The sequence below is a fragment of the Pseudopipra pipra genome, chromosome 6 (assembly GCF_036250125.1).
Source record: "Pseudopipra pipra isolate bDixPip1 chromosome 6, bDixPip1.hap1, whole genome shotgun sequence".
NCBI lineage: Eukaryota > Metazoa > Chordata > Aves > Passeriformes > Pipridae > Pseudopipra > Pseudopipra pipra.
Window position 1 is genome coordinate 881646 of NC_087554.1, and position 26514 is coordinate 908159.

A 26514-nucleotide genomic window follows, 5' to 3' on the forward strand; every position below is an offset into this window, starting at 1 on the left:
AGATTTCCCTCTCCCATGCTCCATCTCCTCCTCCTCCCCACCTTCCCCTCCAGGAGCCCCCCTGTCCCATCTGCTGCCAGGTGAGTTGGTGCCATCGCTCCGTGGCTGACGCACGGCCGGCCCCAGGCACCGAGGCGCGAGCCAAGGATGGAGGGGCTGGAAGGATGAGCTTTTCTGAAGGACTGAGGAAGGTTTTTTTTGGGAAGTTGTTCGCAGCCAGTACTCGCAGGCCCCGAGGTTTGGGGGGAAAATTTTCTTATTAGCTGCTGTGGGGTTCCCAGTGCACCTTGGTGTCCCAGGAGCTCCCCATGCCCATCCCAATGCAAGCCCGGAGCGGGGCTGAGCCCCCTGCCAAGCCCCTCTCCTGGGTGTGAGGGGCTGGGACAGCCCTGAGGGTTTGGGCTGTGCTGGCTGTGGTGTGGACATGCCGGGTCACTCCAAGCAGTGCCAGAGGATTGCTGGGCTGGCATCCATTTCCTTAGTCACCCTCCCCGGAGCAGAGGGTCACCCGGGGTTTCTGGTGCCTCCCACCTTCCTGCTCCCAGACATCCATCTTTTGCTGCCTCAGGGATTGACGTGACAGTGGCAGCTCATTGCTTTGGGTGTTTAATGCCTGTTGTAACCGTGAGCTCCAGCCTCTGTGAACATCCATCACCGTGTCCATACGGATAACCAGGACAATACAGCACCTCTCCCTCCCCAGCCCCTGGCTCCAGGCTGTGTCCCCCCCAAAATCGAGCCCCCCACTCCCCCCAGGGCTCAGCAGCTCCGGCCTGGGAGGGCTGAGCGGCAGCTCTGAGGTTAAAAAAGCGGGATTCAGGTCCCTCATTTCTCCTTGTCTTTCTTTCTGCCCTTCCTCTGGCTCGTCAGCTCGCTGAGCTTCTTGTCCAGGCGCCGCTGGAGGTGGGCTCGCTTGGCTGGGTCCAGGGATTTGTCCTTGGAGCCACTCCCGGGATACAGGACCCCTTCCCTGCTGATCCGCTGCCGCGCCTGGGCCTTGGCCTTGTCCCCACAGCCGTGGACCTGCAGGGGGAGAACGGACACCAGCTGGGAAGCAGGGCAGGGATCACCCACCTGGGAACCAGGGGGTTTCATTCCCGGAGCGTGGAATTCCTCTTCCACCTTCCCATCCTCCTAAAACCATCTCCTATCATTAGTAACCATGATTTACATTCTTATTTATTTTTAATTATTGTTTATTATCTATATTTATTGTTATCTATTATTATTACATTATATATAATACCATATATTATATATAATACTATATATTATATATAATACTATATATTATATATAATACTATATATACACATAGATTTGTTTTATTTTAGTTTTTAATTTAATTTTCATTTTATTAATATTTATATTTTATCATTATTTTCAAATTATATAAATTTATAGATTTATCAGATATTATAATCATTATTTATTGTTAATTATAATCCACCTTTTAGTATTATTAATAAATGATTTCTTATTATTATGTATTTTATTAAACCCTCATTTATGCTTTAGAACAAAATATAAAGGGGATTCTTCTCCTCCCGGACTGCACAGCTGGCAAATCATCCTTTGGGATGATTCAAGTGGCTCCTTCTGCTTATACTATTATATATTAATTTTTATTTTTGTTTACTATTCATTATCATTATTTATTCTTAATAATAAATTGATGCTTAATATTATTACTTATTCTTATGTATTACTATATATTTTGTTAAACCATCATTTATAGCTCCTCTCACAAAATACATAAAGGTGATTTTTCTGCTACTGGACTCTGCCCAGGCAAGTAAATCATCCTTTGGGATGTTTCAAGTGGCTCCTTCCACTTCCTTTCCAGTGAACTGGGAAAAGTAATTTGGGGAATAAGAGACCTTTTTAGCCACGGATCTGCTCCTCTCATGTAATTTGATCTGTCTCCTGCAGTGGAGTTAAAAAACCCTCATAAAGCTCGTTCTGTGCAGGCAAAGCTCTCCCAGCCCAGCCTGTGCTCCAGCCCTGGCCGTGTCTGAGGGGTGTGGAGCCAAATCCAACACCAGAATCATCTCCCACAGGTGAGATCCTAAAATCTGACCCCTTCTCCTGGTCCATCCCGAAGTCATTTATGTTTCCACGAACTGGGGTCCCAGAGAGCCGTGGCAAAAGCCCCGGGGCTATTCCACATCGAAGCCTGATAACATCTGGGAAAAGGGATGGGCTTTAAAAAGCAAGGAAAACCGTCCAACAGGGATTTGAATCCCTACAACTGGAGGCTCGTTACAATTCGGCAGGGAGAGGCGATTCTGCAGGACATAAATTCACATCCCCCCGGATGGTGAGTGACCATAAATACAGCTATTCTTTGCCATGGAAACAGATAGCTCCTGACAGGGGGAAAAGCTGTGCCAAGGATTTATAGGGCTGCTGAGCTCCAGGAGGCTCCACAGGGCACGGAACTGCGCCTGGGAGCTGTGGGAGGAGGGTCAGGGGCACAGGGAATTCTGAACTGCTGACCAGGCAGCACTTCTCCGTGCTGGGGAGCCGTCCCCAGGATGCAGAGGGAATCTGGAAAGGGCTGGAAATCACCCCTGGGGGTGCAGAGGGAATCTGCAAAGGGCTGGGAATCGAGTCTAAGCTCCCTTGAGTCACTGCCTTAAGCTTGTGCCTCTCCATTTCTCCTCCCTGCCTCGGTGGCCTGAGAGTATAAATGCCAGAAAATGCCAAAGAAGGGCAAAGTGAGAGGGAAAGAAGGTGGGCAGAGCCCAGGTGTGGCACCTGGCAGCCCTGTGTACCTGCAGCTCAGCACAGACTGTGACAGGGAGGGCCCTGCTGAAACCCCCTGCAAGGAAACCCTGCCCAGGGAGCTGCACAGGGAACATTCCCAGGTCAAGCCCGCCCTGCTGTACCTCAGGGATGTGGTGGCTGAGGCAGTAGCACCGGTGGCAGTGGTGGCAGAGCTGGCCCAGGGTTGTGACAGAGGCTTTGCAGCGGGGGAAGGCACAGGTCCTGTCAGCCTCCATGGCCGCAGAGATCAGAGCGTCGAAATCTTCTCCTGCTCCGCTCCCGACCGCCGGCTTTCCTGGGAAAGGTGAGCAGACACCTGGAATGGGGACTGGCAACAAACCCACCCACCTACAGCCACAGCCTGGGCTGCCTCTGCTTCCTTCAGTGTGGACCCCCTTAGCTCTTCTCTCTGCATTTGGGAGTCTCCCACGGAACCCCTGAGCCTCTTTCCTGGGAAAGGGTCCCCAGTGTTTTTCTTCTGACTTCAGGAATGTGCCTCCAGGTACCCAAACCCCTCTCCCCAGACGCTGTAGCCAACTGATGCACATTCCTGCCAGTTCCCACCCCTCTGACAAGGACCAGGGAGCTTTCCAAGAGCCACATGCTTCATGCACATAGGCAAATCCCAAGGTCTGGAGCAAACCCACAGGGATTAAGATTCGCTCAAGGAAGAGCATTAATTGTGCTGGTTAGGAAAAGCCTGACCTACCTTTGGCTTCGCTTTTGTCCTTTTTCCTGCTGCTGGTGCCGGGCTCCCGCACCTTCCTTCCCGCCGCCTCCTCCCGTCTGGCTTTCTCCCTCTGGACTCTCTCCAGGTGCAGGGATTTCAGGTCCACTTTCCCCGAGCCCTCGCTGCTCCCCCCCGGCTCCGCAGGGACAGGGGTGCTCCCGCTGGGATGCTCAGGCTCTGGAAGGGGCTGCGGGGGCTCGGGGGGCGGCTCGGGGGGCTCCACGGGGTCTCTCTTACGGACACTGATGTACCTGTCCCGGCCCTCCCCGGAGCTCAGGTGCTGCAGCCCGTATTCCTCTGCCAGCAGGTGAACCAGCATCCGGTCGTGGGAATTCAGGGACGGCGGGAAATCCAGCTGCACCTCGCCGCTCGCCAGGAACGCCACCAGCGCGGCCCTGAACCTGTCCCCGGCATCCTTTGTCCCTGAGTCCTCTCTCCCAGCTCCGGCGGTGTTCCGGGAGGAACGTGCTCCCTGTTTCTGGCTCCCAGCTCCGGCTGCTGCTCCCGCCTTTTGCTTCCCGCCCAGAGCCGGCCGCGGTTTGGGGCCGGACGCCGCGGGCGGTTTCGGGCCCTGCTGCCGCTCGCCCCGGCCCTTCCCGGAGTAGTTTTGGGGCACGAGGTCATCCAGGTACTCGAAGGCGGAGCGGACGTGGCCGTGGCGGGAGAAGTGGTCCAGGAGGCGGCGCAGGAAGGGCTGGCTGCCCACGGTGTGGCTGTCACACACCACGGCCACGTGGCGCCGCGCCCGCGTCACCGCCACGTTGATCCGCCGCTCCTCCGCCAGGAAACCCACCTCACCTGGGACAGGGACGGGAAGGGCCGTGGGAGGGAGGGATCCAGGCGAGGGGCCGGTCCCAGTGACCCAAGGGTTGCTTGGTGGAAGGGTGGGAGTCGGTGTTTACGGGGTCCCCGCTCACACCATCCCATTCCTCATTCTACCTGTGTTTCGCCACCCGCAGCCAGAGCCAGGGCTCCACACTGAGCTCCTGGGATAGGGAAGAGGATGGAAGGCACGTGGAGAGGAGAAATGTTTCCCTGGCTGGCCCACAACACGAGACCAGGTTGGATCTGGGAGCGAAGGCAACGCTGGAGCGGCGTGGAAAAGGCTCACCTCGCGACAGAGGGGGAACTGCAGGTAAAGAACCTCCCCCTGTCCTACAGAGCTCCCTCGTCCTTGGAGGGTCTAGAGGAACAGCCATTTAGGAGCTCGGGGAGGTTCTCCTCTGCTCACAGAGCAGCAGTGCTGGGATGACTCAGGGAGGATCAGCCAGCGAGAAGGGGAGCGTGGGCGGCTGCCGAGCTTCCAGCTCCAGGGAATAGAGAGGAGGCCAGTCGGGAAGAGATTAATGCCTCCACCGGAGCTGTGCCCAGCCTGGCTCTGCTCCTGCCGTGCCTGAGCAGCCTAATTTGTGCTGCTTTTGAGGGATGGGGTGAGGGTGAGCCCCTCTCCGGGCTCTGGAGCTCGGAGATCCATTCCCAGCTCCTCTGATGTGGTTTAGCCTGGCTAGAGGGGCAAGTCCAACTCCTTTGATCTGGGAATTAGAGAATCCTGGAATGGTTTGGGTTGGGAGGGACATTAAACACCATCCAGTCCCACCCCCTGCCATGGGCAGGGACACCTTCCACTGGCCCAGGTTGCTCCAAGCCCTGTCCAACCTGGCCTTGGACAGTCCCAGGGATGGGGCAGCCACAGCTTCTCTGGGCAACCTGTGCCAGGGCCTCCCCACCCTCACAGGGAACAATTTCCTTTGAAAAGAAGAAAAAGGTTTCCTGCTGGATCAGGAATGGTGGCAGAGGGACAGGTCAAGGTCCCTGGCCTGCTCTGAGTGGAGAAACGCAGCTGCAAGAGGTTATGGACTTCTCCCAAGGGACTCAGAGAGCATCAATATCATCTCTTGTACCCCATGCAGGAAAAGCCTCCCTGTGCCCCCAGGAAGGCAATTCCTGCCCCACTTCTGAGCTCTGGCTGCTCCCTGTGCAGGGAAAGGGGCTGAGGACACCCACCTTCCTGGGACACCAGCTCCCACCAGCACAGGGGTGAGTCACTCCTGGATAAGGACTATTCTTAGTGCTGTCCCCACCTCCATTCTCCCCACAACGCTGCTTTTCTTCCTCTAGGCTTGGAAAAAAAGGTACCTCCTCCTTCCATGCGTACTTTCCCTCCTTTTTTTCCCCCCCTTCCTGCCATCAGCACTCAGCATTTCACCTTCAGCAGCACAGGCAGGGCAGCAGGGCTGTGCCTCCTGTGGCTTTGGAAAGGGCACTGATCCCTGCACGGGACAGAGGGGTCCTGGAGCGCTCCACAAAATCCTTCCACTCCCCCACAGGAGCCTCGTGCCCCCAGGGCAGCAGCTTTTTTCCAGCTATTAACTTTCTCTGAAGCTGCTGATAGGAAAGAACTTGATTTTCCGCTCTAGATTTTGCTCCCAAAAGCTGCATTTTCCGTGCCTGACTTGGGATGCCAGCTCCTGTTTGCTTCCTGCAGGGAACCGACCCAGAATTGGCTCCAAACCCAGTAAATTACCCCCCAACTCCAGTAAATGTGGGGCTAATGGGATGTGATGTTATTATTAGTATTATTATCATCATTATCATCATCATCATTCTTATTGCTTCATTCAATCATTTCTGAGGCCTCAAGAGCCAGAAAACCTCCGAACTGAGCAGTCCCAGCCCCTTTGAACCTGCTGTACCATGGGAGCCTCCTCTGCAACCCTGACAGCAAATATATTCATTAATTAAACAAAAAAGGCTGAAAAGGAAGCATTTTGCCAGTAATTCCATTCAGAGCCAAGTCCTAGAGCACTGCAATCAAACCACAGTGCTTGGCTGCACGACTTCCTTCCCATTTCCTTCCCATTCCCCATGGAACCACGCTCCAGCAGCGAGCTCTTACCTTTCCTGTTGGATCTGACAAAGGACAGGATCACTGCCTCCTTCTCTCTTCCTTGGAAACCATCAACTGATTTGATTTCCAGCTCGGGGTGGCTGTGACAAAGGTGCTCTCGTAGCATGTCCACCTGGAAAACAGGCCACAGGTAGCTTTTAAAGGAAAGACAGGGGTGAAAAGGGTTAAAATGGCACAATCTGGGGGAAATCCCTTCTTCCCAAACCTGCTTGCACCTCCTGGAAGTCAGGTGATGATTCCTGAGGGTGGGGATGGTGCATCTAACTAACATCTCCTCCCACCACGGCCTCGAGCTGCTCAAATGTGGAGGAGTTGGCCCCAAATGCTGATTAAATTTGGCTCTGCCAGTCTCTGGGACATTGTGGTGCTCCGTGTGCAGGGAGAGGGGGAATGCCAGGAGAGGGACAGCTCACCTGGAGGTTGTAGGGAGCCACCACAGCGATGTCCTTGGCCTTCACACCAGCGTCCACCAAGGCCTGGACGTGCAGCCCGGCCAGCTGGACCTCCCCTGGGGCAGAAACAGAGTGTGACAGGGGGACCAGAGGCCAGAGAAACGTGCCCAGCTTCCATAAAACAGCAGGAAAAACTCAGAGAGACCTCGCTCCCTCCCCTTAAACAGCTGGAAAGGCTCAGGGAGACCCTGCTCCAGCCCCTAAAACAGCAGAAGAGGCTCAGGACACCCTGGTCCAGAGCTCTGCCAAACAGCAGGAAAGGTGCCTGGTTCAGAGGGATCTAAAGGGACAAGTTAAATCAAATGTGAATTATTTCCCTGGTTCACTGGCTGGACTTCTGCTTTGCAGCAAAACACAGCAATAAACATCAAGACTGCAGCGAGCTGTGCCAAGAGGCTGCCTCCCAAACCTGGGGAGCTGTGCTTTTGATCCCCTGCTCCAAATCCCTGAGTTCTCTCAGACAAGGCTTTTGGGCTCTCTGTGAGGGGACAAGAGCCTGTCACTGTTCAGTGGGGCCCTGGGAATGGTGCATGGAAAAATGAGGCACTAAAATGCTGGTGGGGTAAAAGGTATTTTAACTGGTAAAAACTGTCGTATTTTCCAGCCTGACTTTATGCTCAAGCTCCATAATGAAACCTATTTTTTTAAGGTGAAAAGCAGCAGGAACCTGATGTCTTAGGAAAATCCCTGGAGAAGAGCCAGACAGGATTTCATGGAAGGAGCAGAGGACTGGGAAGGAATTCTGAGCCCTGCCCACAGCCTTCCCAACACAGGTTTGTGCTCTGCCTGCTGCTGTTTGCCCTTCCACGGTGTAAAGCACCCGCCACAGGGATCCTCCACCCTGTCCTAGTCCTCAGCATGGAGGAATGTCCCTGCAAGGGGACACGGGCTGGCCACCCCCACGCTGGACATTGTCACCACGGCCCCATGGCCACTCTGGTCCAGCTCAGAGTTCTTTGAGCCTGAGGATTTATGGAGGGGGATGATCCCTCAGCTGAGCAAGGCTCCCTGGATCCCCACCTTCCCCAAGGGGGACACCTCTGGGATATGTGGGGCCCCATGGAGGGTTGAGCACCTCAGACCATCCATTCTGGGCAATGGCATTTCCCAAGCAACGGTACCTGGATTCCCCTTGGACTGTTCATCCTCCTCTTCCAGCTCAAACAGGCCACAGCCAGCGGTGTCGATGAGCAGCAAGGCAATGGTGGTCTCTTCTGTGGAGGAGACACCTGGCAGGTCCCTGCACAAGGATTTTTGGAAAGGGACAGGTAACAATGCTCTGCAGTATCCAGAGGGGCTGTGGCTGTCCCATCCCTGGGAGCGTTCCAGGCTGGGTTGGACAAGGCTTGGAGCAACCCGGGCTAGTGGAAGGTGGGCCCATGGAAACTGGATGGTGTTTAAGGTCCCTTCCCACTCAAACCATTCCGGGATTCCACGCTCCCATGCCAAAGGAGGACACACACAAGATAACCTTTACAGAGAGGGTGATCAGACATTGGAATGGGCTGCCCAGGGAAGTGGTGGATTCTCCGTCCCTGGAGATTTTTAAAAAGAGACTGGATGTGGCATCAGTGCCATGGCCTAGTAACCACAGCGGTAGTGGACCAAGGGTTGGACTTGATGATCTCGGAGGTCCCTTCCAACCCAGCTGATTCTATGATTCTGTGAACTCTGCCTGACCTCTGGTCGGGCAGCAAAAAAGGACAAACCTCCCTCAATTACCATTCCCTCAGCGCACCAAAGGACCAAACGCAAACGCCACCGCCGGGACAGCAGGAACAGAAAACCCCTTGGGGAAGGGGATGAGGAGGACACCTCAGCTCAGGTGCCAGCAGAGAGCAAGCGCCCCACCTGAGCAGGTGCTGTGCCACGGAGGGGTGGGCGCTGAGCCGGCCGCCGTAGAGCTCCGAGGAGGCCCAGTCCATGATGAGCCGGTGCATGCGGTACTGCACCGTCAGCATCCGCACCGCCCGCTCCCCGTAGTGCCGCGCCAGCCGCTCCATCAGGCTCAGGGACAGGCCCTGGGCCGCGGCCCTGCGGGGGAGAACCACCTCAGAGGGGGCCCGGGGCACGGGCGGGACCCGCGCTGGGCTGAGCTCAACCAGCACCCGGCGACAGACGTGAATGGCGCCCGTCGGTGCCGGCGGGTAAGTCGGAATGCTGCCGATGGGTAAGCTGGAATGCTGTTGGAGCACCTGCAGCACCTACTCCAGACCCTGCTCAGCGACCTCATGTGGCCCTGCTGGGGTGGCACTGTCACCCCTGTTTCACCCACAGGTGCCAGGAGGGTGCAGTGTTGGCTGTGGAGTCCCCATCCCTGGAGGTGTTCCAAGGAGCGACTGAACCGGAGTGGCAGGTCCAGGTGACAAGGTGGGGATCTGTCACAGATTGATTCGAAGACCTTGGAGGTCTTTTCCAGCCTAAACAATTCTGGGATTCTGTGATCCATCAGCATAAGGCTACACTGGCATTAGTACAAGCTCAGCCACGGTGTCGGCATCACCCAGTGTATTAGGATCAGAGCTCAACTCCAAATTCTGGAATGCTTGGTGTCCACACAGCCAGCCCTTGCTGATGTTTCACCCAGACACCTGCTGCTCCACTGTTTTCATCCTTCCCTGGCCGCTCCCCCCAGGCTAACACAGGGATCGTTGTTTCATCACCCACCAAACCCCATCACCTCTGGCAGAGGCCCTGTGGCACAAATTAATCCTAATGAAATTAGCCTTTTGGGAGCTTAATTGCTTTGCCTTCACTGACAGAGAGGGTTTGTTGGAAGCACCAGCCGGAGGCACCGTCTGAGGAAGAAAGATGGAAGTTGTTGTGCCTGAATTTTGTGAGCATGAAGAGATTTTTCATACTGTGCCTGACAGTGAGGGGGTGCTGGCTGCTGCCAGACACAATGAACCAGCACAAAGATGATGAAATGATGATAGAGGACAGCTCAGGAGAATGATTTCCATCAAGGCTAAGGGCCACAGCACACATCCAATCCCTGCCCTGGGAATTCCAGCCCCACAGTGAGGGATTGTTGTGGTACTGGCCAGTCCTGCCACGCTCCCAACAGGTACTTGGAAAATACAACCAGAGAACTGCAAAGTCACTAAATCTGCAGAAGGGAAAATTAAGGACAGATCTTTCCAAGAAGCTGGGTTTCATTAGCCCTCCTTCCTGCTGGATCATAGGGGAAAAAAATGGGGAATAACCTCTGAATGGACACAGCTGCAGGATGTGGGAGGCAGCAGTTTGCCAGGGGTGGGCTGGAGTGAAGGGACAGAGCAGGATGGGGGGTTGGGAAATGCGTTCCAGTTACCAGAAATTAGCTTTGCTCCTGAATGAGAAGGTGCTGTCATGTTGCCTGATCCCTCCCACAGACCCTGAATCTCCTGGGCAAGGGGGGAGTTTAAGCAGGGAGAGCTGTCTGCACTCAGGTGAAACATCCATTAAATCTCCCAGCAAGCCTCAGGAATAATGCTCTTCCATACCCTTCCAGCTCCATTCCCACCACAGGGCTCTACGTGATGCTACATGCTGAATTAATAATGAGGAATTAAACTGCTCGAGAATATTTCACCTGTTAATAATTTCTATTATTTTACCACTCAATTAATTCCTGCAGCGGTTGATTTCTAAGCCAACAAAATCCTAAGTGCCCTGAGCAGACATTTTTTACGTATCAGCTGCTTTAGACAAAGAGAACTGGGAGAAAAGGTTGGACAGACACGATTGCACAGTGTGCCCTTTTCTTATTCACCCCTGAGACAGGAGATGCTGGTGTGACTGATCTCTGCAGCACACACTGAATTTGGATGGAAGAGCCTGGAGGAGGATGTCACTGTGTTCTCCTGCCTCAAGAACTCCACATTAACAGGGTTAATTAATGGATGTGCATCCAGGAGCACATCCGTTGCTCCTGGATGGCAAAACCAGGCTGAGGCTGTTGTGGATGCAGAAAGTATTTGCTCTGTGCCCTGGGTTTTTCCACCTGGTAAAGCTTTAAGAGGTTTCACAGAAAGGTAAAGCAGTAGTGAGGCTGTGCAGAATCCCCCCTTTTCCCTGGATATTGTGGGTTTGTTTTTTTTTAATCCTTGCAAATATAAAGGAGGAGGGGAGCATGTCCTATTCCAGCTGTGGAAGCTGGCAGAGGAACCCAAGGCCTGACACTTGTTCTTCAGTGGCAAAGTGAAAGCAGATCCATTCAGTCTCGACAGGATTTGGGATGGTGCAGACACCCAGACTGACCATTAGCAAACAAGCAGCAAAACACCCCAGTGTTTGTCTAAGAAATGAGCTGTGACAGCAAGAGGTTTGATAAATATCTGCTGATATCTGCAGGGAGTACAGTTAATAAATCAGAGCCTCGATGTGGAGATGAATTAATCGGGCTGCCAGGAAAGGATGGAATGAAGGCTCAAATGAACACCAGCAAACAAATGCTCCTGTCAGACTGCAGGAAGTGTCCTGGCATTGAGGTGCCCATTGGGACAGGGCCAAAATCCAGATGGAGGTCTGAAGCTGCTGCCAGTGAAGGGGCTGGAATTTGCCATTGCTGGGAAGAGCTCTCAGGAGAAATCATCCAGCATAGACAAGATGCAGGTGAGTGGACTGCAAGGGGTGTGGTGGGATACCCTCTGCATCCTGGGATAGCCCCAGATGTGTCAGAAAGCAAGAGGAGCACCCTTCAGACTCTCCACCAAACATTCCCTAAGCCTCAAGGGAAAAAAACCTGATGATAATAAGTGATAAATGCTGGATCCATGGAGGAAAAAGCAGGCAACAGGAAGGCAGTTGGAGTACCCCAGCATTCCTGCTGGACAGGAGCTTCCTGCCTGAGCAGGGCTGACTTCCCCTGGTGTAGTAACAGCCGAGCCTCCTGCCAGCCTGGATCCATCCCTGCTCACTTTAGACCCCAAAATAGGAGCCCACCCACTCCAGGCCCGCTGTCATCAATGGAGAAGGGGAAGGTGGGAGGAAGGGTTGGAGTCCTCCGCATGAATCATCCCTGGAAATAGCTCATCCCTTTCCCTGAACCAAAGAGGAGGTGGCAGGTGATTCGGGGCCTTCAGGAGAGCTCTGGAATTACCTACAGGAGGAGGTGGAAGGGATCTGTGCAGCCTCTGTGCTGCTTCTCCTGGTCTGCAGGGACTGTGGTGGCACACACACCTTTGAGAATTCCCAGCAATCCCACAGCAGAGCCAAAGGCTTCCTGTGGGATTGCTCTCCCTGGCTGCTAACTCAGAGCCCTGGAAGCCCCGGGGCAGTTGCCCAGCAGACACAGGGCCTCTCCCTGTTCCCTGGCTGGGATAAGCTGCAGGTAAAGGCACCACCTCCCAGGAGAAACCTGCTGGGATGGAGCCACACGAAACTTCCAGCAGTGACCATCTGTAACGCAGCTCTGATGGAATTCTAGCAGCGTGACCAGCCCCTGGGTGGGTGGGTGGGGAGGGGGAGATCCAACAAATAATCCCATTATGAAATATCTCCACAGGTGAGGATTCGGAAGCGTTGGGCCACAAAAACAACAGGAGGAGCTGGGACTGTACCTGTGGGAGACGATGGTGGGGGGCAGCTGCTTGTGATCCCCGGCCAGGATGCACTTGGGAGCCTTCAGCAGAGGGATCCAGCAACTGGCTTCCAGGGCCTGAGCACACTCATCAATCACCACCAGGTCGAAGTGGTTTTCGGGCAGCAGCTTCAGCGGGCCGTCGGAGGAGGCACCTGATGGAAGCAGAAGGTACAGTGATATTTCTTTGCAGGGATTTAGAAATCCAGCTCTGCAGCCCATGCCAGGCACGTATACATTGATATGTGTATGTCAGGATTGTTTTTGCCAATTCCTGTTTGTCCCCTTTTTTTTTTCCCCCCGGCATCTGGGCCCAGAAGCTTCCAAGACTCTTTGGAAAACAGCAGCCAAAGAGAACGAGATCCTGGAATGCTTCACCCAGAGCAGAGCAGTGAACACCCACCTTCCTGCTGCCCCCCCAGTGCAAACAGAACTCCTCATCACCAACACTGGAAGGGTGAGGGACTGCAGCTCCACCAGTCTGAGAAGTGGGGGACAGCCCAGGACGGAGAGACGGGCTGAGCCCCCACTCCTCTGCCCTGCTGACCCCCTGGCTGTGCCACTCTGTCCTTCCTCATGGCACTGGGAGAAGGGAAAGCACAGGACAAGTAACCAGGCCACCACAGCAAGGGCTAATTTTTAGTATCAGAAGCCCGTTTGTAACATCAAACAAATAACCCTGGCACACAACCTGCTCTAAGCCAGACCTACCTGATACCGATCCACGCATTGATCAGAAATCTGGATGTCAGGGGCATCAAAATCTCACCCAAATCATAAGGAAAAAGAATGCAAAAGGAGGAGAGCAGGGTTAAGAAGCCAGCAAGCCAGGAGAGAAGATTTTTATTCACAGAGGTGTTTTTTTTCCCAAAGCTCCTGTGCTATTCTTCCTGCTTTCCTCCTTTGAAAGCAGCTCTGAGAGGGGGGATTTGGCTTTGCCACCATAAATCCTGCTGCCTCTGCACCTCTGCATCACTTCAGATCTTACAGCTTGTCATCTAAGACACCCTGTTTTCCTTTAAAAGCTGTTTTTCCAGCCTATATGAATCCACTCTGGTAAGAGGGGCACAGTTATAACCTGACTTATGCCTTTGGCCACGCCGAGGGTGGAAGGAGAAGAAATGGAAGTTTCCTCCTGTCTAAACCAGCCTGTACCAGCATGGCCTGGTTTTCTTCCCTCCCAGCCATGGGTTTATTAAACTGCCATTAATTAAAGGCCACTCATGTCCCCGAGTGCTGCCATGATTAGATTTTCTCTGGGCTGAAGCCACCGGCAGAGCACTTGGGCTGCAGAATTCCCCCCAATCCCACGGGTCCAGAGAAATCCCACCACTGCTTAACAAAATCCAACCCCTTGGTTCGCCCACCAGCTCTCTCTGAAGCAGAATTCCAGACCCCCCAGCTGGGAAGCCCCAGCCCCAGGAGAAAAATCACAGCTGATCCCCCGAAAATACCAGTTTTGCTGGAAAAAAAGGAAACCTCCCCGTTTTCCAGGCAAGGTTAAAAGAAGGGAGAGGCCAAATCCTAGAGAATAAAGGGAATACTTATCTTTCCTTTAACCTTCACCCCAGTAACTTGCCCCATGAGTTCTTTTTTATGACCTAAAATTACTGATGTTTCCCTTCAGGAAATGATCCCTGAGCAATTAAATCTGAAGATTATAAGTGGAGTATTAAACATCTGAGCTAGAAAAGCCCTTTAACATGTGTTAAACTTTAACCACTCACATCCCCCTCGACTGCAGGGGTATTACCTTCCTACCTGTAGATGCAGATGCCTGATGGATACCTGGATCTGCTCCCTAAATCCTGTGTCACACCACACTTTTTCTTGTTTTGTTTTTAATAAGTAATTAATAAATTAAAAGTGAATATACGAAATTTATATTAAAATTAATATATAAGAATATTATATATATAAAAATATAAACATATATTATATATTATGCAACATATAACATACTATATTATAATATATAATATTATTTGTAATAATAATATATTATAATTATTATAATACATATAATTATTATAAGTTGTTATTATAAAATATACTATAATTATTATAAAATACATTGTAATTTATTATATATTATATATAATGAAGTATATAATATATATATACTATATAAAATAAATATATATAATTTATGTTTTTAAAGACAGATATTTAAGGACTTTTGTGAGGCCAAGAGGGACTAAGGTTTATCTTATGTCTCCCCACTTCAGGAATAATCACTTGGGTGATCACAGCACTAACAACAGGCAGACTGAGAGCAGGCATTGGAAACACGTGTTGGATTCCATCAATTCTGGAAACAATCCAAGCAGGGAAGCAATTCCACGTGACTTATGCAATCAATAGCAGATTGCACACCTCCAGCAGCTCTTGTTTACTCACTGAACTCCCAGCTCCTACTCAGAGCTAACAAAGGCCCCTCCAGACACGTGTTCTGTGCCAAACAACCCCCTGTGCCAGAGTGCAAACTGGGAGCATCCCCCTGTGGAGGGCTTTGGGAGACCCCCCTGAGCTCCCAAGAGCTTGGGGCAGGACAAGCTCCCCCAGGTACCCTTGCAGGGCACGTGGTTTGCCTGAGTCCTGGCAAAGGGAGGTAAAAATCCTGGACAAGGAGATCCCACACCTGTGTTGGTGGCCAGGACAACGCTGGCGTGGCCGAGGGCTGAGGCCATGGCAGCTTCTTCTCGCTCCTTCAGCTCCTTCCTCAGGGTCTTTATCTCACCCAGGAAATGGCTCCGCTCTCCCTTGTCCTGGGCCCTTTTGGTTTTTGCCTAGGAAACAGAAAAATCGGGATGGAACCAACTGTTTCTGGTCAGCTCAGTCCATCCAACAGCCCAAGCCTGTGACCTGCCAAATCTGGACACGGAGCAGGAGGTAATGTTTGGGAAGAGGGGTCTCGTGCCTCTGCTGGGTGAGGGTAACTGGGATTTCAAACCAGCAGCTCTGGGCTGCTCTGACTCAGAGCAGCATCTAGACAGGCCCATGGCTTTTTTTAGCAGCCCTGTTAAATATATCTAACACATCAAACCACCAGCACTGGGCACCAGCACTTCCAGACCAGCAGCCACAAGACCTCAGCCCAGCTATGGCTCGCTGCAGGCACCCTGAGCAATCCCAGAGGGAAACTGGGATAATTTCCCTGGAGGTAATGACTTGATAATCAAGATGAAGTGTTGCAGACAGAAGCTTTTACATGGAGCCAAACCAATAAGGCTTGATTGTTCCTACAGTCACGCTCCGGATGGATGGATTTTCCAGGGTCTAACGTGGATGAGCTCATGCTGCAGCCTCTGCTCAGCCTGTTGAACTTGTAGGTATTTAAAACTCTGAAACCTTCACGTGTCTGTCAAGTGGAGTGAAAATGGGATGAGAAATTCCAGGTGGGAGATGACAGAGAGGCAGATCCCTGACCACACAGGCACCTCTTCCTTAGCTGGACCTGAGGGACAGGTGGACTGAGCTGAAGGAACAAAGCAAATGAGCATCAACTTCCTCCCTGATGGAACCAGGAATATCAGAGGGGCAAGCTGAGAGTGCCAGCAGGGCCAAGGGGAATGTCTGTTCTGCTGCAAAGATCCAGTGAATAAATTAACCACAGCAACTGTTCTCTGATGATGGATTGTAGCACTCAGATCCAAACATCTGCCTGATTTTGGGCTCTGGAAGCAGCTTAGGGAGCAGGGAGCACATTCCAGAGGGAACAGAGCACAGGATGGTGACTGGCACATGGTCAGACTGGATCTCACCCATTCCTAATTAGGGCTCCATGGGTGCCATGAGGCTCTAATTGTCCCCACCTGTCTCATCTGGGCCCCCACCCACCCACTCATTGGTCTGGGAGCTGTATTTAAGGCCAGGCCAGGCTGAGCCTGGTTTTCTTCCTGGATTACCTGCTTCATCCCCCTGGACCTGGACCTGGACCTGTGCTGCCTTTCTTGTTCAGGTACTGTGGGGCTGCAGTTTTGCTGGTGCAGAGCATCCAGGAGCTGAGATCCTGGGAAGCTTGAAGCCAGCTGAGGAGGGCAGGGAGGCACAAAGGGGCAGGAAGTGCCCAAAGAGAGCACAGGGTTTTATTTCTGTCACTGGCCCTCCTGTGGTTTGGGGTTGTGAGGAAGGGGAGGAGTGAGAAGAGTCAAAGTGTGGAATGGCAAAGGAAGAAATTATTACAGGGACAAGTAGGGAACGTGGCAGGGGAGAAACTGAGGCAGGAGGAGGGAAAGATGGGCCAGGACCCCAGAGGTGAGGTTTCTGCTTCCCAGAGAGAGAGATGGAACGAGTCAGGGTCATGTTCTCTGACAGATCTGACTGTGGGCAGCTCAAAACAAGCTGGACTACAAGCCTTGGTGGCCAGTTCCTCCCTCCCATCACCATGATCCTCTTCCTAGGGAGGAAGCAGATGGAGACCTCAGCACTGAAGGCTCTGCTTTCTCCCTAATTTCCCTTCTACTATGGAGAATCAACAGTGAAAAAACCCTCAGCTTTCCAAATGTCTCCCAAGGAGAGGAAAAGCAAAATTAATCACGATGGAAAATAAATTAGGAAGTAAAAAATGGCTTCTGGACAGTGCTGTCACCAGAAGGGGAGGGAAAATAACTTAGTATCAAAACCTCATCCCAGAGAATGGAGCTACTTTTTAAGTTAAGTTTAGGAAAACTAGGTTGAGAAAGAAGAAATTAAAGATGCATTTTTAAATGTGCTCTGCTTTCTACTTGAGGTGGCTGAGAGTGGGAGGGAGTGTCAGGACAGGCAGACAGCTCATTAGGAAGTGAATTAATGATGGGAATGTTTCTCTGGTGAAGAGGATGGCAGGAACCATGCCAGACACACGATGTGAGGGGCAGGGCACAGCAGCAGGGACTGTGATTCTCCCACTTCCGTGAGGGATTCAGCCAGGAGGAGTTCTGCCTTCCAGCAGATGGAGATCACGGAATCCCAGAATGGTTTGGGGGGGAAGGGACCTTAAAGCCTGTCCAGCATGGCAGGGACACCTTCCACCAGCCCAGGTTGCTCCAAGCCCTGTCCAACCTGGCCTTAGACACTCCCAGGGCTGGGGCAGCCACAGCTTCTCTGGGCAGCCTGTGCCAGGGCCTCAGCATCCTCACAGGGAAGATTTTCTTCCTAATATCTAATTTTCTAACTTCCAATCAGAGTAAATGGGATTAATCCAGGCCACTCTGGATCCATTCCCAGCTCTTGCTGTTTAGTCCCCTGCACTTTGCCATTATTTTTCTCGCCCCTGAAGTGTCCTTTTGTCCTCACCAACAAACCCCCTGCCTGGACACAGGAGGATCCAAAATGAGCATCCCTGGGGGCTTGTGGTATCCTGAACCCCCAAATACCTGGTTTAACCAGGGTGTGCAGGTTGGATTATGTCAGGACTAGTCACTGACTTGCCTCTAGCCGCTGATTTTTGGGATAACCCGGAGCACAGGTATCTAAGAAGTGGCAGAGCTGTCCCTTATTTTAGGGAGGACTGTGGATGGGGTGCTGCCAGCCAGGCAACATGTGTGGGATGAGCTGCAGGGCCACGTACCCAGGCCTGGTCGATGTCCTTCCTGATATCTGCCACTATCTGGGCGTTGTCCCCACGGGCCAGGACTGCATCCAGGGAATGCTGCTGGATGGGCTCCAGCAGGCGAGCGGGGTGTCCCAGCCGCAGGATCCGGGCCTTGGAGCTGGCCAGCCTTTCCACCAGGTTATCCACAGCCACGTTGGAAGGGGCACAGCACAGCACCTGCCAGGGAAGAGACCAGCTGCTTGGTACCTCCAAGGGCACCAAAATCCTGGAGCAGCAGTGTCCAAGCAGGAGGAAGCAGAGAGAGGGAGACCAACATGCACCTATTGGGAATAAACCACTGGCATCTCCAGGGCCTCCAGGCTCCAAAGGTAATTCTCACCTGGCTTTGCAGCACTAGTGTAGAGTCCACAATAAATAGCAAACCTGAGCTTTGAAGCTTCTATCAGCACCTCATCAGAGCTGGTGGGAAAGTCCCTGATCCCTGTAAGCCCAGCCAGGCTCTGGATTAGCACAGCTCCTGTGGGAGCTGCTCCAGCTGCCACAAAGCCCTTGAGTGTGCACAATAATCATAGAATCCCAGAATGGTTTGGGTGGGAAGGGACCTTAAAGCCCATCCAGTCCCACCCCCTGACATGGGCAGGGACACCTTCCACTAGCCCACGTTGCTCCAAGCCCCATCCAACCTGGCCTTGGACACTTCCAGGGATGGGGCAGCCACAGCTTCTCCAGGCAGCCTGTGCCAGGGCCTCACCCCCCTCACAGGGAAGAATTCTTTCCCAATATCCAACCTAGATTTCCCCTCTTTCAGTTTGAATCCATTCCCCCTTGTCCCACCACTCCAGTTCCTGACGAGTTGTCCCTCTCCAGCTTCCTTGCAGGTCCCTTCTGATACTGGGGGGTGCTGTGAGGACTCCACACAAGGAGAGGTGGTCACTGTCACCCCAGCCCTGCCACTGCCCCTCACCTTGAGGCCTTGCTGCACAGCCTGCAGGATGATCTCCACCAGGGTCGTGGTCTTCCCTGTGCCGGGTGGTCCGTGGATGATGGCGAGCTCCCTCTGGGCCAGGGAGAAGGAGACAGCTTCCCTCTGGGATTCATCCAGTGAGGTATTGAAAAACTTCAGAGGCTCTGGGGACACAGCAGGAGGGTCACTGGGACCTGTGCCCTAACTGGGAGCTGGCTGAGAAGCACAAATCCAGGAATACAAGAAGCTCTCTGCAGCCAGCCCAAATCCATTTCATAGTGAGGAGGAACTTGGGAGGAAGGCACTGAGGGGGATAAAAGACCCCAGCATGTAAAAGTAAGGCTTGTTATGCTTCCAAAACAAACAAGCTGTCCATCCTGCATCCATGCCTTCCCCATTTCCTCCCCATCCTTGATATTTTTGCATTCAGCTGTGAACACAGCCAGTCTGTGTTAGAATTCCCAGTTTTTTAAAGAGGAATTTAGCTGCTCTAACATCAAACAGGAGGGTTTTCCTGGCTGTGGAGGAGGCTCTGGGTTTGCTTCACAGGTTAGCCAGCATATTTAGGGAATCTTCAGTGGAAATTGGGAGGGAAACAGCTGATCTTGGGAACAAATGACACCCGTTGCCGTTAAACCCAACACAGCACTAATGAAAAAGCAGCAGGAAAACCTACAGAGTCTGTGAGCAGAACATAGCAGCCCTGTATTGGTCACCAAGGAAGGCAGGAAAAGATAAGAAGAACAGCAATTTAAATGATAAAACTAAAATTGGTTTCAGCTTTCATAAGGAAGGGAACAAAGAGAAAAACAATATGCAAATTGTATCGGAAGAGAATTGGTTTCACTGCAGAGACCCAATTCTCACAAGCTGCTTTTTAACCTCCCAGATTTATCTCATTTAGGCCCAAATTTATTCTCATCCCCCCCCCTAATCCTGCTGCTAATCTCCTTGTTCATTATGGGAGTTAATTACAGCAGAGATGATGACTCATTACACTGAGGTTTCCCGAAAATAATGTTCCCACAAAAGCTTATATAAGACACATCTCTGGGCATGGTTCCCTGCTGGGCATCATGTGGTTTATCCCTCTCTTTGCATTAAGGGCTGGATTAAAAACTGGGAAGTTTCCCCTGGTTTTAGCCAGGTGAACTTGTGTGGGACCCCTGGCTTTTGAAGCAGCACAACTAAACGAGGTGTCTGGGTCAAACAAAAAACTCCCACTAAAAAGGTGGTGAGGGAGGGAGAATTGGGGCCAAAGGTACTTTTTGCTGTTAATCTGCCTCTTGGTTTATATATAATTTTTTGGGTGAGTGTGCTAACGACTGAGAGAAGACCAGGAAACATCCCATGGGCTGGGGAAGCAGCAAGAATAGCTTAAAAACTGAAAGGCATTTCCCACAGTGAGGAAGGAACAGCCGGGACGTGGGAGTCATTGATGTTTCCTTGCTCAAGGATGAGCTCAGGAGCTTCTCCAGGCTTGTGCCCACCCTCATCCCTTCCAAACACATGCTTCCAGGAGCTGCTGTGTGGGCAGCCTGGGAATGTGCCTCTCCTGGGCTGGGCAAAGGGGTGAGGAGGAGGGAAGAGCCTCTTAAGGGATGCTGGGCTCCTCCAAACTCTTCTCCATCCACCAGCTGGGCTCCAGGTAGAGCTGCAGGTTATCCACTGCAGCAGGGCTGGTCCAGAGGACTCCATGAGGAATTGGTTTAGGATTTGAACCTCTTAGCCCAGCTCTACCCCTGGGCATCAGCTCTGCACAGCTGCCTCCTGCTTTGCCCGAGGCTGTCCATCCCAGATCCCAACCAGGCCATGGAGAGGAGGGATGGAAATCTGCACCCTCAGGCCCAGCAGGGACGTGCCTCACTGGTGGCCAGGTGATTCTGCCCTGAAACACAGCGTGATTTAGGGGGTGTAGTGTTGAAAAAACAAACCACCTTGGCCATCGGGGTTGGCTCTCCAACGTTTCCAGGGACTGAGGTGATTTTCTGCTCTGGGGAGGCAGCAGGCTGGGGGGTGATATTCAAGCCCAGGAAAAGGGGTCTTTGCACCAAAAAGAGATGGGGAAAGCGCACTCTTCACAGTATATTCCTCACCATCAGTGTGTGGAGGCACCAAGAGCAAACCAGACCCCAACAGCAGCTCCTCCACAGCACAACCTCACTACAGCCAGTGCTGCTGGACACAGTCCAGGTGGGTACTTCAGCCTGAATCAGGAACCTTCCCTGTTCTCCCCGGGAAATATTTGGCATCTGAGTTGTCTGGGTGGCTCAGTCTCCCCCAGAAATCCTCGGGGCCTCTCCACACCCCCTGTGATCACAGGAGGTGTCACGTGGCCGAGGGACAAGGGGCATTTAGGATTTTTTGCAAGTGACTTGTGCCAAGAAGCCCAAGGAAGTCTTGCTTTAAATCCCTGGTGCTTCTCCAGTGCCAAGCTGGCTTTTACTGGGGACATTCCTGCCTTTTAACCAGGCCTTTTTCCTCCTTCTTTCTCCTTTCAAATGTTTTTACAGCCACGGGCAGGTTTAAATACAAGCCAGGCCTTTTTGGAGCCAGTTCCTGGGAACAGAAATGAACATTCCTCACTTTCTCCAGCCCAGGATCACAGGAGAGAGCTGGCAGCTACTGGTAACCTTCACAGGTAAGGCACAACCAGGATTCCTGAGGGAGAAGGGATGTGCCCCGCTTGGATGACCGTGGGGAGCACAGCAAGCAGAGCAATGCTGGCCTCTGCTGGCAAGCAAAGCCTCTCCACATTCCCCCCATTCCCAAAATACTGGGGTCCAGGAGTCCCACGTGGATGGTGGGAGCAGGGGAAGGAATGCTTGGGGGAGATTTTGGGTGTGGAAGCTCCAGCAGGGCCACGAATGCAGGCCAGAGTGCGAGAGACACAAGCAGAGCATTTCTGACGGATGAGCGCCCGGATTCTGCTTCCCAGGGAGTCTGACAAGGGCAAAAATCCCGCTCAGTTCAGAGCTTGCCTTTTTGGAAAGCTTATTCTCCCACTTGGAACTTTTCTGGAGGCAGCAAGGTGAGCTCTGAGAGTGCTTTGTGTCACTCCCACCCTCAGGTGCAGATCCCAGCTACCCAGTGGTGACACCTTCCTGTTCTTTTGACTGTCCCACAGGTTGTTCCTCCCACAGCCTGTCTCGTGTTCTTGTGCTAGGACAAGGATGTTTACTGTTCCATTTTGAAGTCTTTTGAAAGGACTTGGCCCTCGTGCTGGGTTAGGCTGCTGGTGTCTGATAATTAATTACTAAAATGCACAGCGGCGTCAGAACACACCTAAAAGTCCAGCTTGAAAAATAAGGCTTCTAATTTTTATCCCACACTTAAAAAAAAAAATAAATCAGGTTTAGGCTTCTGCTGCCACACGTTTCGCTCACTGGAGCTGATTTTTCCCTCACTCCTTCCTATGGCTTTCTGGCTTTGGATTGCAGCGAGCTTGTATCACATCCCAGAATGGTGTTGACACAGATGTGTGTCTAGACAGGCAATTTTAGGAGCTGTACAGAACTTATTGACTCAGCCTGCTGATGGGTTTGTTAGGGATCGGGTAATGGATGGGATGGCACAGAGGGAGGGAAGCATCTCCCAGAGAAACCAGGCTAATGGGTGCTGGGTCATGAAAGGAGACACTGTGACGTGGAGAAGCACCTGGGAGCTTTTTGTGTCCTCCTGTGTCACAGCACTTCAGCTCAGTGCAGGCTGGCAGTTCAAGGATCTATTTGAACTTATTATTATTATTATTTAATTCCTGGGTAGGGATTTATCTAAATTAATCTAATTAATTTTAATTTTGAAATCAACATATAATTTTATGATTTAAAATGTCACATATAAATGTAATTATCTATATTTTTATTTTAATAAATCATTTAGATTTTATTTTAATATTTCTTTTACCTTTATTATTAATATTTATATTATTACTATTTATTTTATGTTTATTTTTATTTATATTAATATAAATACATACATATATAATTATACGTGTATATATATTATGTATATAAATAATATAATATTATATTATATTATATAATACATTATATACGTATATATGTATATTTTATATATACGTATATATATACATATATATGTATATGTATATTATATATATATAAAATATTAATTATATTATATATAATACATACTTACATTAGTATTTTATATTGGTATTTAATATTATATTATTCTATATTACAACATAATATATAATGTACAATGTAATTATAAGGTATATTATATATTATTTATTATATTTATCACTTATCACATTATACTGTTAAAATATTTTAATCTAATTTATTTTAACTTAGAATTAACCTCAATTAAAAAAAAATATCTCTAGTTGGGTAGAAAGCAGCTCTAAGGGGAGTAAGTAACTGGAAGGCCTTTGTACCCTGCCAGAGTATTTTACTGATCTCAGGTGATGCCTTCTCATATTTCATCTCCTCTGCCTGCCTAATGTGACTGAATGTTTCTGTCCATCAATACTGCCTGGGCTGGGGAGATGTAAAATTCATCTCTGCTTCGCTTGGCAATCCCGTGAGAAGGAGTTTTCCCTCATTAGAGGCAGTTCTGCTCCCTCAAGGGTAAAAGCAGAGTTGCTAAGAAAGTTAAAAGACGAAAATTTGATTCTTTTATCTCACATCAAAAACTGTGAGTGCACCAAGGCCCCCAAAAGGGTTGATCAGGGGGGCTGGTCTCCCCTTGATTTCTCTGAAAGGTTAAACTGTGTAATTTCACCTTTTCTTTTTTCCAAAGACTCACAACAAAGGGGAATTCTACTTATATCCAGTTTTTTGGACGGCTGTTGGCAAAAGCAAGCTGTGAAGCATTAAGTATTGGATGAAACCAGAGCTCCAACTCGGCTGAACGCAACGAGAAGGCTGTAAAAATAAAAATCCAAGTGTTCCCATGCTGTTCCAAACAGCCACTTAATTCCCACAGAGGCAGTCACTGGGTTTGCAACAGAGAAGCAGCACTGGCAGTTTCTCATCTCTGGAGTTTGTGGATGGGACTGGGGCAGGAAGCAAATGAGAAATTCCTCATAAACTGGATTGGATTTCAGGCTCGTGAATGTGCGCAAACTGATTCCCCCATCACAAATCCTGCCTGTCACGCCAGAACTCCGCTTTCCTTGGCATGCTCTGAGAAAAGGGAAGCATTAACCAGCTGAAGAGTCTCTTCCAAGGCTCTTTCTATGAGGGAAACGTGCCCAGTACAAACCAGTATGAACACTGAGTGTTCAAGGCCACGTTCAACACTCGGGCCTTTCCTGGAGCCGAGTGACTGCACGTGTGGATAAAAACTGTACGTGGAGCACGAGTTATTTGTGTTCCCACGGGCAGTTCCCAAGAATGCCCATAAAACCTGACTGAAAAAGAGGATCCTTACTTGTGTCACTGGACGCCCTGGGAGCAGAAGCAAAGAAGAGGACGTCGATCAGGTCGGAGGCCGGGCCACCACGGTACTGCTTGAGTGCAGTTAAAGCTCTGCCAAAGAAGGGAATATCCAGGTTACAGGAATTCCTTTGGAGACTCCCAAGGGCCCAGAGACAGGCTGTGGGCACAGATGGAACCATTCCAGAGCTGAACAACATTCCCCCACGAGACTGATCCCACCTAATTCCTGCATCCCCCAATGTTCCCACACGCGTCCCTGCGCTGGTCAGGCTTCCACTTCCCGTTATTCCAGCTTGGTACAGCCAAATGTGCTTTTTCAGAATGTTAATCCAGCAAAGAACTCTTCAGTCCTCCTGCCAGGATGGAAAAGGCCCTACACAGAACCCAGGGAGTGCCAGAGGTGATACAACCAGACCAAAATACACAGCTTGGAGAGGGAAAGGGAAGAGGAGGACCAGCCAGCAGGTGAGTGAATTTAGGCTGTTATGAGGCTGTAGCATGACAAATCCAACTGAATTATCCCGGGATGGATTCCCTCAGCAGGCAGCACAAAAAGGCAGGTGGATGCCTCCCCTCAGTGGAGCTGCTGTTAGGAGCAAGAGGGATGAGATGGGAAAGGAGAGAAACCAAGCCTAGTGAATGAAGTGGGAAGTGTCTGGGACCAAAGCTGGCAGTTCTCCCGTGGCTCCCCCGCCCCTGAGCAGAGGGACCCCGGGGGAGCCCTGACCTTTTGAGCCTGTTGTAGGTGACGTCGTTGGCCAGCTTGAGCAGGCGGAAGGAGCGCTCGTGGTCCAGGCCCAGCTCCCCATCCCGGGGCTCCTCCAGGGCCACGGTCACTGCCTTGGAGGTGACACGGGTCACGACGCCGGTGGCCACTGGGTCACCCTGCCCAGCAGAGTCGTAGAGCCCCACGATGTCCCCTGCAAAGGCAAGTTTGGAGAGCGTGAAGGGCGGGAAACGTGTTGTCGCCCAGAGAAGCTGTGGCTGCCCCACCCCTGGAAGTGTCCAAGGCCAGGTTGGAGCAACCTGGGATAGTGGAAGGTGTTACTGTCCGTGGCAGGGGGTGAGACTGGGTGGGCTTTAAGGTCCCTTCCCAACCCAAACCATTCCAGGATTCTGAGATCTGTTTTTTTAATTTTGGAATGTCCCTTACCAGGCCCAAAGCTGTTGGAGGGCAGCTCGGAGTCCGAATCCCATTTCCTGGGCTGGAATGTCACGAGGAGACGCCCGTAGAGGCCGGTTCTCTGGCTGGTGACCTGGAGTTTGAGCAAGCAGACGCCCCTCCGCTGCAATTCCTTCAGGGAGACGCTCTCCTGCCATGCCCTGGGAATCACACAGGGGCGAGAACACCATGGGGATGAGGTCAAGAATCAAAGCTCCAGGTGACAGAGCAGAATGACCTTGTCCTGGCTCCTGGCACCCCTCTCCTCATGGCTGGGTAAGGGTCTGCACCCCCAACACAGAGGTCTAAGAGGGATGGCTACAGGCGAGCTGGCCCTACAGGGGTGAGTCCAGCAGGGTTCCCCATGGATCAGAGCCCTGTGGGGTGGTTTCCTACTGGGATGGGGCTGGTTAGAAAGGCGGGATTACACCTGCGTTCCCATAGGTGACAGGAGGGTTTCCCAAGGGTGACAGCGGGTCACAGGGGAGGGACCCTCAGATTCCCACCGGTGACAGCAGGTCCCAGGTGAGGGTCCCCCAGGGTTTCCGTAGGTGACAGAGGGTCCCAGGTGAGGGTCCCCCAGGGTTTCCCACAGGTGACAGCGGGTCCTGGGTGATGGGCCCTCAGATTCCCACGGGTGACAGCAGGTCCCAAGGGAGGGTCCCCCAGGGTTTCCACAGGTGAACGAGGGTCCCAGGGGAGGGTCCCTCAGATTCCCACGGGTGGCAGCAGGTCCCAAGGGAGGGTCCCCCAGGGTTTCCGTAGGTGACAGTGGGTCCTAGGGGAGGGTCCCTCCGATGCCCACGGGTGACAACGGGTGCCCGCCCCCACCCTCCCCCGGGCCGCGCGTGCCCCCGGCGGTCCCTCCCCGTCCCGGTCCGTGCCTGCTCTCGGCCAGCTCCGCCTCCCGCTCCTCCCGCAGCAGCTCCAGGTGCCGCTCCGCCGCTTCCGCCGCCATGGCCGCCGCGACGCCCCGCCCACAACGGCCGCGGCCCCGCCCCTTCGCGACACGGCTCATT

The 26514-nt window shown here is 51.9% G+C and overlaps 1 protein-coding gene and 1 long non-coding RNA gene across 2 annotated transcripts; one reads left to right on the forward strand and one right to left on the reverse strand.

Moving 5' to 3' along the window:
- Positions 1-590: 590 nt before the first annotated feature.
- IGHMBP2 (immunoglobulin mu DNA binding protein 2) lies at positions 591-26493 on the reverse strand. Its single transcript, XM_064659793.1, has 15 exons — positions 26380-26493; positions 25487-25656; positions 25061-25253; positions 24326-24423; positions 18923-19086; positions 17974-18174; positions 15064-15211; positions 12403-12577; positions 8711-8893; positions 7981-8099; positions 6821-6915; positions 6396-6519; positions 3479-4297; positions 2892-3064; positions 591-1023 (listed from the first exon to the last, which is right to left on the reverse strand). Exons 1-15 carry the CDS (start codon positions 26451-26453, stop codon positions 826-828), a joined length of 2934 nt encoding a protein of 977 aa, XP_064515863.1. The 5' UTR covers positions 26454-26493; the 3' UTR covers positions 591-825.
- LOC135416665 (uncharacterized) lies at positions 4293-14381 on the forward strand. The gene is made up of 6 exons (XR_010431662.1): positions 4293-4634; positions 5410-5536; positions 7509-7632; positions 11195-11455; positions 12348-12593; positions 12740-14381. It is a non-coding gene; the product is annotated as an uncharacterized LOC135416665 (long non-coding RNA).
- Positions 26494-26514: the final 21 nt, after the last annotated feature.